Here is a 15,546-nt window from a genome sequence, read left to right on the forward strand (position 1 = left end):
CTGTGGAGGTTGGTGTAGCAGTGTTGCTAAATGGTGAAAAGCTGATAATATCACAGAATGATGCATGGATAGGAAGCATGCCACAGTCTTATTCCCTTACACTTGGTGCACGTCTAGATGTTGAACAATTAAGATTTCAAACATATGAGTGAGAAGTTTGAACAGCATTAATTATGGAAGCTGCATACAATATTGATGATATGGACAGTAAGATCCTAGGAAACCTCTCCATCCACGATTGGGTACCACATAGAGGAGGGCGGGGTTCTGCACGATATTGCAACACCCTCTCCCACAACCTGTCTGGCTGCTGTGGTAGCGCGGAGAAGGAACGGACGCCTGCGTTTACCGAGTAGTCCGTCCGTTCTGAAGCGACACGGAGGGGAGGAGAGCGGTGAAAATGACGACCAACATCAGATACAAGAGCCGTATCCCGATCAAATCGGGTAAGCATAAGGATAATAATTACGATTATGCATAAAGGCAATTATAACGCGGTCTATTTCAATGATTGTCTTTCTCTGTCGGTCTCTCTCGCCTTCTAAATTCTCTATGGGCGTCGTTCTGCATCTCTCCACCTGTGTTTCATCCCCCACAATGACCAACAGACGAGACAATTGAGGTAAGGAAACGTTTATTCCTATTTCTATAAAAAAATATACATGTACAAAATTGTTATCTGTGCTCAAGGCTTTTGATGTAGGTCTAGGCTGTTAGGCGATACATAGAATCATATTTCATATCAAGCGTGGTAGGCTAGACACTCAGTTTTTTCCCAAATTCGCTTCGTATGGCGTCATATAGCCTATGTAGCAGGCCTTGGCCTAGCAAACGTGAGCGGCATCATCATTCCGATGCCCTAAAGATTACTGTTGTTGTCTTGCCACCGCAATACAGGGTAGAGTGAGCATCACACAGCCAGAAGGATAAGATGTAATTTATGCATACAGACAGACACAAGATGCATACGCAGCGAGTGGTACCCAAGGGCTCGCCTCTCATCCTCGGGCATCCATACATCATTCTAGGCAAGCCACTTGTTGTGGGTGTGACAGTGACCCGCTCCCTATAGTTACTGGAAAGCCTATTGGTCTAGTCAGTGAAATAACCAGCTGTTAATTATCACAGACTTTAGATCAATCTCTCTCTGCATCCTCAGTACATCACAGCTCTATATCCCCTCATTGTTTTCCCTCTGTAATCCTGGGGTTGCTTGCAATGCCATGGTTGTGGGTTTGAGTCCCACGTGGACCAGAATGAAGAAAATGTATGCACATGCACTTACTGCACGTAAGTCTCTCTGGATAAGAGCGTCTGCTAAATGACTAAAATGTAAATCTATTGGTCAGATGAGCTCCATTTGATAGATTCCCTTGAGTGATCCCTGTGTGTGTCCATACGTAGCTCAGGTGGAGCTTGGTGGGAGACCAGCAGCACACTGAGTCTCAGGTGTATCGATCTCCTCTCTCTTTGCTCTGGGGATGATGATGACAGAAGCTTTAGATGCTGTTCTGTTCGTAGGTTGTTACTGGAACCTTGTGTAGCTACATTGTGAGTAGGCAGCAATGGTAACTAAAGGCATCATTTTAGCAGAAGTCTATCTCAGTCAAAGCTAATTGCAAAACATTGTACGGCTTCTATATCCTGGCCTTGTTGACAGTATAGTGTTACGGTCATTCAGAGGCTATGGCTCCTGTAGGTCCACTGGTCCTTGCTGATCTATCTGGTGTTCACACATACTGCAAGCAAACATAATTCTTATTGTTTGAGCTGTAAGCTGGGTTTGCTGCAGATAGATTTTCAGTAAGCCTGTGAAATCACATGGGCAGCATTGCGGAATGAACCTCGCTCGAAGACCTTGACCTTGATTACTACATTGCAGTTAATACAGTAGCAATAGCCTGTGTGTGGATTTGGAAATGTTCAGCGTGGCCGTGTCCCCCAAGGAATTTCTTCAATTGTTTTTCCCTGTAAGGACTGTTAATTTTTTTTATATTGCTGAGATTTTATCATACTGTTTGTGCTATGCAAAACTGTGTTGGAGATATTCAAGTAGCATGTCTGTTGCCACAGCACACCCACACACTCTGCGTGACCTGGCCGGGTGCTTAGGGGGAGTGGTTTCTTGGATAGTGAGAGGGACTAACCAGGAGTAAAGTGTGTGTGTGTCAGTCAAAGGTCTGATAGGGGGTGCATATATTTGTCCTGTTTCACACATATACAAGTGTGTAGTATGAAATGGAAATGTGTTTTTTGCATATCCCACTCCACCTGAGACCCTCAGAGAGTGGGGTCACTGCCAGGGTGTGTGTATGAGGGAGATGCAGAGGATAGTCTGGGTGAATCACATTCAAATCATCCCCCTTTGCCCTCCTCTTTCTTCCCTCCTCCTCTTTCCTCCTGCTATGATAATTATTGTGGCTTGGAAGCATCTTTCTCTTATGCTTCACCAAACTGGGCCTGCCAATCAGTCTGGTGTGCTGGTACGTTGCCAGGCAACAGTTAAAAAAATAATAATATGATTTTCATCACTCTCAGACGCTGGGAGAGGAACCTATCCGGAATTTCTCAGGAGGATTGACGCGTTTAGGCTTAGATTTAACGACACCCAGTTATCACAGATCTACGATGCTGTAGAATCTATAGTTCTCCTTGGCACTCGTATACTCACATGGCATGGTTTCCCAGGTCTAAATCAGGCGTGAGGAAAGATGTACTCATTAACTTAGCTACCTATGAACACACACGCCTCACAGTTTCTGATCGGAAAGATAGTGTAGGATAGTATTCACACAATGTATTTATCAGCCGAGGCCATCCAACTCCTATTCATGGTTGTCATGGGAATTCCAAGCCTATTTTGATTCATTACCATGGTCCTACTGGCACTCTGTACAGCATTCCAAATGTATTTTCCTACCACACCCTCCACTAGATTCACATTTACTTGCTTATAGCTTTTAATAGAAAAGGCCCCTATCTGTGTATGGTTGTTTACAGTAAATTGCCTGACCTGGTAGCTCAACTTTCAACTCTCCTGAGGGATTTCTGTGTGTTTGTCTTTGTTCTTTATCTGAACTGAAATGTTTCTGCTCTCTGGCACCTGATGTCATTGTCACGCTGAAAACATGTATGCAATGCCAATGATCCAGTAGAGTGAGTGTGTGAGAGTAAGAGAGGGAGTTCACAACCACCCACGTGAATAACAAGTTTATCTCTAACCCCAGGTCTCCCTCTCTCCCTGTACAGCTTGCCATGTCTCAGCCTTTGGGTAGGCTGTTGAAAATAACCCATGCCTGACCCAGATAGAAGGATTCCAAACCCATTTTCAAGAATGAAGAGTTTGGGTGACCTTGATAACTTGGAGATTAGATGATGTTAGGGGGGGAGGAATCAGAGATTTGGGAGCTAAGATCTAATGAAAATGACGAGGAGAATTAGAGGACTACCTTTACCTCCTACTGTGGGAAGAAAAGCTCCCTTGAGGAATTTTGAAAGATGCTTAACTGACAACTGTAAGATGAATGAAAGCCATATAATGGACCATTAGGAAGCGGAACCTTCTTACTATGGTGATGCAAATTGAGCCGATAAACGCTAAACACAGATTCTGCATCGTTTAGAGGACATTACCAAACATTATCTGATAATGAAATAATAAAATGTGTTGTCATTATGGCATGCCCAGTTAAACCTGTCCTTGGCAAACACTATAAAGGCCATCAGTATGTGAACACTTGTTTTCTTCCACTCATCTGCAGGAAAGTCTAGTTCCCAGTACCTGTGACGCAATACCTCTACTTTCCACTGTATTGTATCCTGGGGGACTCCCTGGTGACCAGCCCCTTGCTGCTGAATGGGCAGATGCTAATGCTAGGATACGCTGGTCAAGTGTCCCTCTATTCCCCCAGTTTTAAACCCCTGTCCCATTCCCGCCTAGGCAATTCATGTAGATCTGAAAGGATCATACAGTGCATTCGGAAAGTATTCAGACCCCTTGACTTTATCCACATTCTGTTACCTTACAGCCTTACTCTAAAATGTATTAAATTACATTTTTTCATCATCAATCTATACACAATACCCCATAATGACAAAGCAAAAACAGGTTTTGAGATTTCGTTTTGCATATGTATAAAAAAACAAAGTATTTAGTCCCTTTGCTATGAGACTCGAAATTGAGCTCAGGTGCATCCTGTTTCCATTGTTCATCCTTGAGATGTTTCTACAACTTGATTGGAGTTCCCCTATGGTAAATTCAATTGATTAGACATGATTTGGAAAGGCACACACCTGTCTATATAAGGTTCCACAGTTGGCAGTGCATGTCAGATCAAAAACCAAGCCATGAGTTCAAAGGAATTGTCCGTAGAGCGCCGAGACATGATTGTGTCGAGGCACAGTTCTGGGGAAGGGTACCAAAAAAAAGGCTACAGCATTGAAGTTCCCCAAGAACAGTGGCCTCCGTCATTCTTAAATGGAAGAAGTTTGGAACCACCAAGATTCTTCCTAGAGCTGGCCGCCCGGCCAAACTGAGCAATTGGGGGAGAAGCGCCTTGGTCAGGGAGATTACCAAGAACCCGATGGTCACTCTGGCAGAGCTCCGGAGTTCCTCTGTGGGACAACCATCCAGAAGGACAACCATCTCTGCAGCATTCAGGGCTTTATGGTAGTGGCCAGACGGAAGCTACTCCTCAGTAAAAGGCACATGACAGCCTGCTTGGAGTTTGCCAAAAGGCACCTAATGGACTCTCAGACCATGAGAAAAAAGATTATCTGGTCTGATTGAACTCTTTGGCCTGAATGCCAAGCATCACGTCTGGAGGAAATCATGCTGTGGGGATGTTTTTCAGCGGCAGGTACTGGGAGACTAGTCAGGATCGAGGGAAAGATGAACGTAGCAAAGTACAGAGAGATCCTTGAAAATAACCTGCTTCAGAGCGCTCAGGACCTCCAGACTGGGGTGAAGGTTCACCTTCCAACAGGACAGCGACCCTAAGCACACAGCCAAGACAATGCAGGAGTGGCTTCGGGACAAGTCTCTGAATGTCCTTGAGTGGCCCAGCCAGAGCCCGGACTTGAACCCAATCGAACATCTCTGGAGAGACCTGAAAATAGATGTGCAGTGATGCTCCCCATCCAACCTGACAGAGCTTGAGAGGATCTGCGGAGAAGAATGGGAGAAACTTCCCAAAAATAGGTGTGCCAAACTTGTGTCATACCTAAGAAGACTCGAGGCTGTAATCGCTGCCAAAGGTGCTTCAACAAAGTATTGAGTATAGGGTCTGAATACTTATGTAAATGTGATATTTTTGTTATTTTTTTTACACATTTGCAAAACTTTTTAAACATGTTTTTGCTTTGTCATTATGGGGTATTGTGTGTAAATTATGGAGGAGGGGGACAATTGAATCCATTTTAGAATAAGGCTGTAACTTAACAATGTGGAAAAGTCAAGAGGTCTGAATACTTTCCGAATGTATGTGGTGGCTAACAGTTCCACCTTGTGATCTGATGGGTCTTTAGAGATCTACTGAAGTGCTTACAAGGATGGGCTACGGGTCAATTTGGAGCTAGGCTGTGGAAGAGCCTATTGTTTTGCTGAATGGACAGACGCTAACGCTAGGCTACGCTATGCTAGCCAAGTGTCCTTTAGAAGGCCTATTGTTGCCAGGCCAATTACACGCTGTTAGATTAGCATGCTGAAGAGCCTAGCACCCAGAGACTCACGTCTCCAAGGAGAACAAACACTACGGATGGGGGGATGGGGGTCCAAAGAGCCTCTTTCTCTCACACTCATTCTCATCTTCAGTCTCTCAATCTTTCAAATTCCACCGTCGTTCCCTCTCTTTCCCCCTTCACCCTCTTTCTCTACCTCCCTCCATTCCGCTCTCTTTCCCCCTTTCTCTTTATCTCCTTCCCTTTCTCTGTACGCATCTTTGGTCTAACACCCTGCCACCGTTTTGTTTCTGCTTTCGGACTTAATTGTGTGTAAAGGCATGGTTGGACAGGACTGAGATGTCTTCAGGAAAGGTCACCTCTCTTTATAGCTACATCACAGAATGTATCCTCTCCACATCTCCTGTCTCTGGAGGGTGTGTGTGTGTGTGTGGCTTGAGTCTCTATGTATTTGCATACTTGTCCACAGTAATAGGTGTGTAGTTTACTGCTGTGACCTTTTTCAGAAGAGCTTCCTGAAAGACCACAACAGTCAACAAGTAGACCAGTGCATCTAACTGTGTGGCTGACGGATCTCTGGATCCATGCCTATGGATCCAGCAGGAAGGCTGTGTGTCTCTCTCTAAAGGGAAGGAAGTCACTGAGCATTCAGACTGTATATATTTGACTTCTAGTTTCGGTCAGCTGTGTGTGTGTGTCACTCTATCATCAGGAGGACTGGGCTTGGCCTCGGATGACTGTCAATTTTTAATCCCCAGCACCTCACATTGTGGAGTGTTTTGACTGGCTAGCCCCTAATAACACACAGGCAGAGGCCAAGGTATCTGTGGTTGTGTCCCAATGGGCCCTGGTCAAGTAGTGCTCTATAAATGGAATAGGGTGCCGTTTGGGAAGCATACAGTGTCAGTCACAGCAGACAGACAGGTTACTGGTTTCTCCTATCATATTTCATCCAGAGGTCAGGACAGACAGACACAGGAAGTAATGGATGGGCTGGAGATGGTTATTACTGCCTGACTGTGTCCCTGAAAAGTGGCGTCCACATGGCCTCCCTTAAACACTGTCCATAGGATGTGCTTTATTAAACTGATGATGTCAGCTGTGTGCATGTTTACGTGTGTGCACGTGCATCAGGTTGTGTGGGTGTGTGTGAAGTTGAGAGAGAGAGCTCAAGGTGCAGTGACCTACTAGAGGCCAGAGGGACAGCTGGCCAGTGAGAGAGAAAGAGGGAGGGGCCTGAAGAGGTATATTGTCATGTCACTCTAGGACCTCTGTTCTATTCAGAGGAATCCCCCCTTTTTTGTTTCACTCTCAAGAGTAAAGTTTTCCTTCAATTGCTGGTATCTGATGTGTGTTCCTATCTCTTCCTAAAAACAGTAGCCTGGCTATATAGCACAGAACATTTCTGCTGCCAATGCCTTCATTGTGTACCACCTGTTCTGTTAAGCTGGGCTCCCATGTGGCGCAGCGGTCTAAGGCACTGCATCTCAGTGCAAGAGACATCACTATAGTCCCTGGTTCAAATCCAGGCTGTATCACATCCGGCTGTGATTGGGAGTCCCATAGGGTGGTGCACAATTGGCCCAGTGTCGTCTGGGTTTGGCTGGGGTAGGTTGTCATTGTAAATAAGAATTTGTTCTTAACTGACTTGCCTAGTTAAATAAAAGTTAACAATTTAAAAAAAAATAAAAGCTCTGTCTCCCTCATGTGAAATAGCTTGGTATTACAGCTTCTGGAGACGTCCCATGAAGAAAAGTCCTTGGGATCCACAGTGTGTTCAGGCTTTTGTTCCAACCCTGCACTAATACATCTGATACAGCTATTCAAGAGCTTGATTAGTAGCTACACGAACATACCATAGATAGAATGTCGTCTGTAGATGTGCCCATTCTGTCTGGGGTATCATAGCTTTCTGAGCTCGTTGTCCTGAAACCTGTGTCCCGTCCTGAACCCACCACTGAACGCACACACACCATAGGCCAACATCTGGCAACAATTGTCCACCACGCCCTGTCTTGTTTCACAGTGTGTGGAGTAGTTGGGCCTCTGGTACCACTCTGGTACCACTACACACATTTCTAATGAGAGAACGGCTCCTTTCATTCTTTTAGTGTAATTTCCACAGCCATGACTTGTTGTTGTATGGCTGATGTGCAGTCTAGACGTTGGCTATGTTCTTCATTTAATCATTCATCTCTGGCTAGTGTTATCCCAGGGGTGGGTTGAGTCCCTACTAGCTTCACAAAGCTCTGTGTGACAGGTTACTGACTCGTACAAGTCCACACTTGAACCACACAAAGGGTTTGTATCTCTGTTAAAGGACACTGTGTTCTTTGACAAATGATCACTATTATGGTCAGATATGGGCTAGATAGTTTAGCCCTCCTGTCTGTCTCTCGCGCTCTCTCGCTCTGGGCTGCTATAGGTCGTTACTGTAGCAGTCAGTGCTTTATTTATCTAACGGTCGAAAAGGGGGAGGGACAACAGGGGGAATGAATGAGTGTCTTTTATTCCTTCACTTCCCCCCCCATCCCTCGCTTCCTCCCCTTAACTGCTACCTCTTACTACCTTTCTCTCCTCCCATTTTATTTCCTCCTGTCAACCCCCCCCCCCCCCTTATTAGCTCTCTCTCCTCTCAGTATTCCTCCCTACCTGTCTGAACAGGGAGCAGTGGGGCAGAGGAGAAAGGGTGGAAATAAAGGGAGATGAGGAGAGAAGGAGTAGGAACAAAGGACAAAACAGGAAAGACGAGTGTGGACGAACGGAGGGTTACAGAGGAGTAGAGGGTGCATAAGAGAAGCGTTCTGGCTGCGTGTGAAGAGGTTGCTCTGTTTTTGTCCTCCGTTGGAAAACATTTCCCCTATTGGTGTTGGCTTGGTATGGATGCTATCATGCTGCAGGAGAAATTGGTGGAACGCTTGCTTTGCCCTCGAGTCAGAACCTCCAGGCAGAAGGTAAAAAAATCTGGAACAGGCGAGAGAGGGGATAGAGGGACACAGAGGAAAGAGAAGGGAGAGGGGGGTCAATGGCTCACACACTCACGTCAGCTAACTCATAAAAACACCTTTCTGTCTCTCTAACATGTCATGTTAGTATGGAGGTGGATAGGACATACTGTTGTCTTATGTCATGTCCTGATGGGTTCATGACAGATTTATGGATAGTTTGTTTGTTCTGTCTGTGGGATTTGTGTTCCCACACACACCCTAGAAGTAAACCAGAAGTTTGTATGATTCCTCATAGGTTATGAATCCAGCGCTGTAGATTTCCGTGTTCTCTGTGTGTGACTTAAGCCCTGGCTTTATTCCATGTGTGTGTGTGTGTGTGTGTGTGTGTGTGTGGTTAGTTAAGCCGTGCCCCAGGGGCTGTCGGAAATGCATATGACAGGTTATGACAACTTATAATAGACCCTGACTGAGTATTTCTTTGGCATGTGTGTTTGTTTTGGGTTTAAAAAGGACCATTCAGGCCTGGTCAATACAGCCTCTGTCAGCCTCTGTTGGCTGCCAGACTCTGGCCTTGGTAGACTGGCAAGGCTATGTGTGTGTGTGTGTGGAGTCTTCAGTTCTGTAGGGTCTGAGTAAGGAGCAGCTTTGGATGATGTGTGAATGGTGTCAGAAGGGGATGGGGAGAGCTGCCAGATAGACAGCTGTGCACGCCATTGTGTAGTGGAAAAGTCATAGATCGGTCATACTTTTCTCTCACTGTGTGTGGAAAAAGCACAGCGCCAGGTCTTAGAGATTTCAAAATGGAATGTTATGAATGCATTTCCCCCCTTTCCTCCCTCCTATTGTCAATGGGTTTTTCCAAACTGTAATTGTAGCATGGTGGGTGGAGTTTGAATTTCAACTGTATTTTAATTTCAATGGTAGTTTTGTGCTCATTCATTCAGCTCTTGGGAATGTTGCTTTGAATTGATCTCTCTCGCTCTCTCTCTTGCTCTCTTAGGAGAAGCAGTATGTGGGTTTTGCTACCCTCCCTAACCAGGTGCACAGGAAGTCAGTGAAAAAGGGATTTGACTTCACCCTCATGGTTGCCGGTTAGTGAAAGTATTGATTGTAGCCTTCTTAAAAAAGTCAAACGACCCAGTGCTATTAAGTACTTAGTGTGTGTTCATGAATGTTCACTCCGGCCTCCCGAGTGGCACAGTGGTCTAAGGCACTGCATTGCAGTTGCTAGCTGTGCCACTAGAGATTCTGGGTTATTAGAGTCCAGGCTCTGTCGCAGCTGGCCCTGACCGGGAGACCAATGGGTCTGCGCACAATTGTCCCAGCGTCGTCCGGGTTAGGGGAGGTTTGGCCGGCAGGGATGTTCTTGTCCCATCGCGCACTAGCGACTCCTGTGGCGGGCCGGGCGCAGTGCACGCTGACACTGTCGCCAGGTGTACAGTGTTTCCCCCGACACATTGGTGCGGCTGGCTTCAGGGTTAAGTGGGCATTGTGTCAAGAAGCAGTGCGGCTTGGTTGGGTTGTGTTTCGGAGGATGCATGGCTCTCGACCTTCGCCTCTCCCGAGTCCGTACGGGAGTTGCAGCGATGAGAGAAGACTGTAACTAGCAATTGGATACCACGAAATTGGGGAGAAAAAGGGGTAAAAATACATTTAAAATGTTCACTCCATGTTAGTGTTGGCTGTGTGTGTGTGTTGCTGACTGTTAAAAACATGTTGTATAATGCTGTATGTATGTCATGTTACAGGAGAGTCTGGTATGGGTAAATCTACTCTGGTCAACAGCCTGTTCCTCACAGACTTGTACAAGGACAGGAAACTTCTCAATGCTGAGGGTGAGAAACACACACACACACACACACACCTTCCAATGTCTACAGCTAAATAAAATGCCATCTCATCAGAGGCGATCTTCCCTCCCTCCATCCCTACCTCTCGCCTTCCCTTTCTCAGAGCGTATCAACCAGACAGTAGAGATCATTAAGCACACAGTGGACATTGAGGAGAAAGGAGTGAAGCTGAAGCTGACCATTGTAGACACACCGGGCTTTGGAGACGCTGTCAACAACAATGAATGGTGAGACTTCTCTAGTCCTCAGCTAATCCTGGCCTAGCCCTGCCCTGATCCTACAGACTCTTTAACATTTTACTACAGTGGGCTAAATCAGGGTCACACAGCGTGATTCTTGGAAGTCTTAAACAAATCTACTTGAAAGAAAAGTATACACCTCACACACATGGGTTATGGGCTTAAAAAGAAGACACCTGTACCATGTCAGATATAGAGTTGAAATCTATTACATTTTGAGTTTGCATCCCAATATTACACTTCATAAACTGTGTGGTTCGAGCCCTGAATGCTGGTTGGCTGAAAGCCATGGAATATCAGACAGTATACCACGGGTTTGACCCCTAATTATAATTTTTTTAACTGTTCTAATTACGTTGGTAACCAGTTTATAAAAGCAATAAGGCACCTGGGGGGGTGTATATGGCCAGTATACCACAGCTAAGGGCCGTATCCAGGCACTCTGTGTTGCATCGTGGATAAGAACAGCCCATAGCTGTGATATTCTGGCCATATACCAAACCTCCCCGGGCCTTATTGCTTAATTATATACATCACAGAAGACTGAAATGTAACGAAACCATTTGACATAGAAACACCCGATTTTCAGCTTTACATTTGTTTTAATGAATAACATTCCAGCCATGAGGCCACTAGAGGGTGATTTGGTCATTTTGACTGCAGGAAAGGGGTACGGCTTCTGTATGGGTTAGTAGATTGACCTGAAATAGGAATGATGGCGGCAATGAATCTTGTATGTTGTTCCTGTAAGCCTTGACTGATTGTGCCGTGTGTGGGTGTAGCTGGAAGCCCATCACCGACTACATTGACCAGCAGTTTGAGCAGTACTTCAGGGACGAGAGTGGACTGAACAGGAAGAACATCCAGGACAACAGAGTCCACTGCTGCCTCTACTTCATACCGCCATTTGGACACGGGTAACACGCATACACAGACAGAGGAATGTGATGGGCTAATGATCGGTATAGCTGTGATGACTAGATCGTAATAAAACATCCTGAGTGTGATGACAGGAGGAGGATATACCTTTAGGATACTATGTAAACAGCACCAATACAACTTAACCAGCAAACACTGTTATTATTCTCCACCTTACTCATAGTCAGTGTGCGCTTTTCCTACATGGCACGCGCACACACACACTGACCAGGTTGTCTCCTCCTATCCCTTGTAGACTGCGTCCAGTAGATGTGGAGTTTATGAAGGCTCTCCATGAGAAGGTGAACGTGGTTCCTCTCATCGCCAAGGCTGACTGTCTCACTCCCAGCGAGATCAAGAAACTCAAAGACAGGGTGAGTCCATCAGAGCAGACAGACTGCAACTGCTGAAGCAGGTCTCGCGTTATGATGGTAAGGTTGGCTGCAGGAACGTTGGGAAGTTAGTCATTTTAATTTGGTTTAGTTAAGAACAACTCCCTCAGCTTCTGCCCTCCCCCTCCAAACAATGTCTCACCCAGTGCAATGTGGTGTGTGTAGGTCCGTGATGAGATTGAGAGGTTTGGCATTAAGGTGTACCAGTTCCCAGAGTGTGACTCTGATGAGGACGAGGAGTTTAAACAACTGGACAAAGAACTGAAGGTGAGACACACAGCTGGACACTGAACATCAATAAGATATCCACAAGTGGAACGAGACCACTAAACTCAACCATCCCTTGTCAATCTATCATGCCAAATCCTGTGTGTGCGTAGGAGTGCTGTCCATTTGCAGTGATTGGCAGTAACACTGTGGTTGAGGCCAGGGGCCAGAGAGTAAGAGGGAGACTTTACCCATGGGGCATTGTGGAAGGTGGGTGACAACAATGGACATAACAGTATTACTCAGGGCTTTGACTCTAAGTTGCATGGTAGAAGAGCATGCTTTTCCTCACATAGTAATTTTTCCTTCAAAAATTGTCATAACTCAAAACTGTGAAAAACGACCAACTATCGCTATGTCTCAACCAATGCATTATGATTAGGCTCAGTTTTCTTGCTCAGAACACGTGGTCAAGTAGAAATCCATGTCCCTAATATTACACAGTGCATCAGTTCTGGTGGATACAACAGAAGGAATGTTTTATCTTAGCAAATCATGTCAGTGTAATATGACCCAGTTTGTCTGTTTTATGTTTCAGTGGAGAACCAGTCTCACTGTGACTTTGTGAAGCTGAGGAACATATTGATCCGCTCCCACATGCATGACCTCAAAGACGTGACCTGTGACATGCACTATGAGAACTACAGAGCGCAGTGTATACAGGACATGACCAGGTGTGTGCTTGTGTGCACGGCTGTGTGTGTGTATATATATATATACTGTAGAGGTCAGAGAGAATGCAAAAGAAAGTATGAGTAGCTTGGTTTATTGCTGGTGTTGAGAATTTTATCTTTAGTTTTGTTTATATTGCATGCCGTTGTGTATGAGTCTGTATTCATGTTCCCTGTGTGTTTTCCCCTCAGTAAACTGACACAGGACAACCGAATGGAGAGCCCGATCCCCATGTTGCCCCTGCCCACCCCCGACGTGGAGACCGATAGACTCATCAAGATGAAAAATGAAGAGGTAATTCTGGGTAACATCACCCATACAGGCTAGTCTCCAGTTTATAGAAAGATGTCCTGCGAGTAAAGACAAAAATGGCATTACCACTCACTCTCTCTGCAGTTGGCGAGGATGCAGGAGATGCTGAATAAGATGCAGCAGCAGATCCATGATGGGAAGGACCAGTGAGCCCCTCCCCGGCAGACCCAGACTACAACCCCATATGCTGGCCAGCCACTGATTTACATCCACAACTTCAGATGAACAAATGCAAACAATACCATACATACCAACATGTTATTTACTGATGTAATCAGCATTGTGTTGGAGGGGGGCGGAAACAGTTGCTGTATATTCATTCATTGGTCATTTGTTTTTTTTGGTGCTTTTTTTATTTGGTCTGTCCTGCAAGGAGAAATGTGTGGATTTAGTTTTTTACTGAACCTGGTGTCCATTTTGAACCCCATTTAATATTTTGAACAGTCCTCCTAGCATATGACATAATATAAACATTTTATTTAAATGACCTGTTCAATGTATCTAATTTATAAATATGCTGAATACTTTGGGGATATTCTGTCAGGTTATGAATACGCATAAGAGGTTTTGTAAATCGGCAATATTACTGATACGGTTTGAGTCTGTTGATTTTGAGTGAGTGTGTCTGTGTGATTTGAGATGTAGGACCCTCTACGAGAACCTTATCCTGCTTTGATACTGTGATAATCTGTTTTCCCTTTCAGTAGCATTTCTTGTGCTTTTGGTACAGACTTAATAATAGGCTACCTAAGAATCTAAACAAATGTAACTTATTACCTTTTTACTACTTCAACTTGTTGGGAAGACCCTTTTCGTTTTTCTTTTTTTAACAGTGTCTTGGCACTTGCAAGTCAGATTGAAAATGTCTTCAGCGCCATTTGCTTACCTTAGTGCATTGAGACCCTTTGACTTTACATAGCTAATGAAAGGGTAGGTTCAGTAAGTGGTGCATGTGCGAGCATGCTGAAGTTACTCATAACTGCTTAGAGCTTAATTTCCACTCTCATATGATGCAATGTGTTTGTTCTTAAATGCATTTTGAGCTATGCCTCAGTACCACCATGTGACGGTAAAAATAGGCCAACTTTTAAGAGCAGCTACTGTATATGCTTTTGTCCAATATAGCATATAGTGTGTGGTGTATGCTGCCCTCTGGCTGTGTTGTTCAGGATGGTGTTTGGCTTTTTATAGTGCTTGTGCTCAGAAAACATGGTGGAACTAGTGACCCGTTTATGATGATGAATAAACAGTCTGGATTCATGTGTTTCTTCGTTTATTTAGCTGTATTATTTCCTAAATAAAGTATATGGTTTCTAGTACAATCTTACGGTCACTAATATTTAGGCAAGCACGGAGCCCTAAAGCACAATACAGGGACCAGGGTGCCATTTGAGACATAGCCCTGAGACATCCTGTAGGCCCTATGCAGGCAGGCCTGTATGAGGGAAGTCTTTCTACTGTCATGACGTGGCCCTCTTTGGGTATAGCGAGTGCCTTCTCCCTCTTACACCCAGGTTCTGTTATCTCAGGTCGTACATTTCTATTGGAGACTCCTCATGGCCAGGCATTATAGTCGGAGAGACTTTCACAGTAGAACAAAGGAACTTCTTCTACATCACAGAACTTGAGAACTGAACAATATCCATGTTTTGGAGAATGTGGAAATGTTTGGTGGAGAATTCAGCTACGACCGGTCCATTTTGTTCTATGATTGTGACCTCAGACCAGCCACATTAACATAACTCTGTTTATACAGGAGCCTCCGTTCTGAGGCTTGCATCTAATTATTGTATAAAATTAATGAGTAAAGATAACTATTTGTGTAATGTGAGAGAATTGTATTTCTGTTTAAAGTTTCACTAAGTCATTGGCCCGCACCCATGAGCACAGACATCGATCTGGTGTCATGGGACAGCCTTTTCTGCTGAATAAAAACCCCACCTGGAGAAGCCCACTTTAGACCATGCGTACCTCGATTACCGAGAGGGCTAAGGTTTGAGTAGAGACCATGCGTACCTTCAGTATAAGCTAAGGTTGTAATGGTTGTTAATCTCTGAGACTATCGATACCGACAGAATAAGAGCAAATCTTCAATACTAATTTCTAGTCTGCAGCTAGAATTTATGTCGACTGAATGCAAAGACCGACAACCGCCGAAACAACTATTCTATAAGAACATTTCTGAATGGGACTCTGAAGTATCCATTCTAACAATGAAAGACTTCATGGGAGAGAGAAGTTCAGATTAACTTTCCAGTAGAAAGACGGA

General features: G+C 44.8%; 1 protein-coding gene across 3 annotated transcripts; it reads left to right on the forward strand.

The window, feature by feature from the left end:
• Window positions 1-233: 233 nt before the first annotated feature.
• On the forward strand, window positions 234-14,537 carry LOC139576627 (septin-5). Of its 3 annotated transcripts, XM_071402920.1 has the most exons (12): window positions 234-446; window positions 609-622; window positions 9,628-9,718; window positions 10,376-10,462; window positions 10,581-10,704; window positions 11,499-11,633; window positions 11,891-12,008; window positions 12,192-12,293; window positions 12,407-12,503; window positions 12,832-12,967; window positions 13,157-13,259; window positions 13,362-14,537. In XM_071402920.1, the coding sequence occupies exons 1-12, from the start codon at window positions 401-403 to the stop codon at window positions 13,425-13,427; spliced, it is 1,119 nt and encodes a 372-aa protein (XP_071259021.1). In that variant the 5' UTR covers window positions 234-400; the 3' UTR covers window positions 13,428-14,537. The 3 variants fall into 3 exon arrangements, with proteins under 3 accessions (XP_071259021.1, XP_071259022.1, XP_071259020.1); XM_071402921.1 differs by lacking the exon at window positions 9,628-9,718 and having other exon boundaries at window positions 322-446; XM_071402919.1 differs by lacking the exons at window positions 234-446; window positions 609-622 and adding an exon at window positions 8,324-8,633.
• Window positions 14,538-15,546: the final 1,009 nt, after the last annotated feature.

Source organism: Salvelinus alpinus, chromosome 5, assembly GCF_045679555.1.
Source record: "Salvelinus alpinus chromosome 5, SLU_Salpinus.1, whole genome shotgun sequence".
Lineage (NCBI taxonomy): Eukaryota > Metazoa > Chordata > Actinopteri > Salmoniformes > Salmonidae > Salvelinus > Salvelinus alpinus.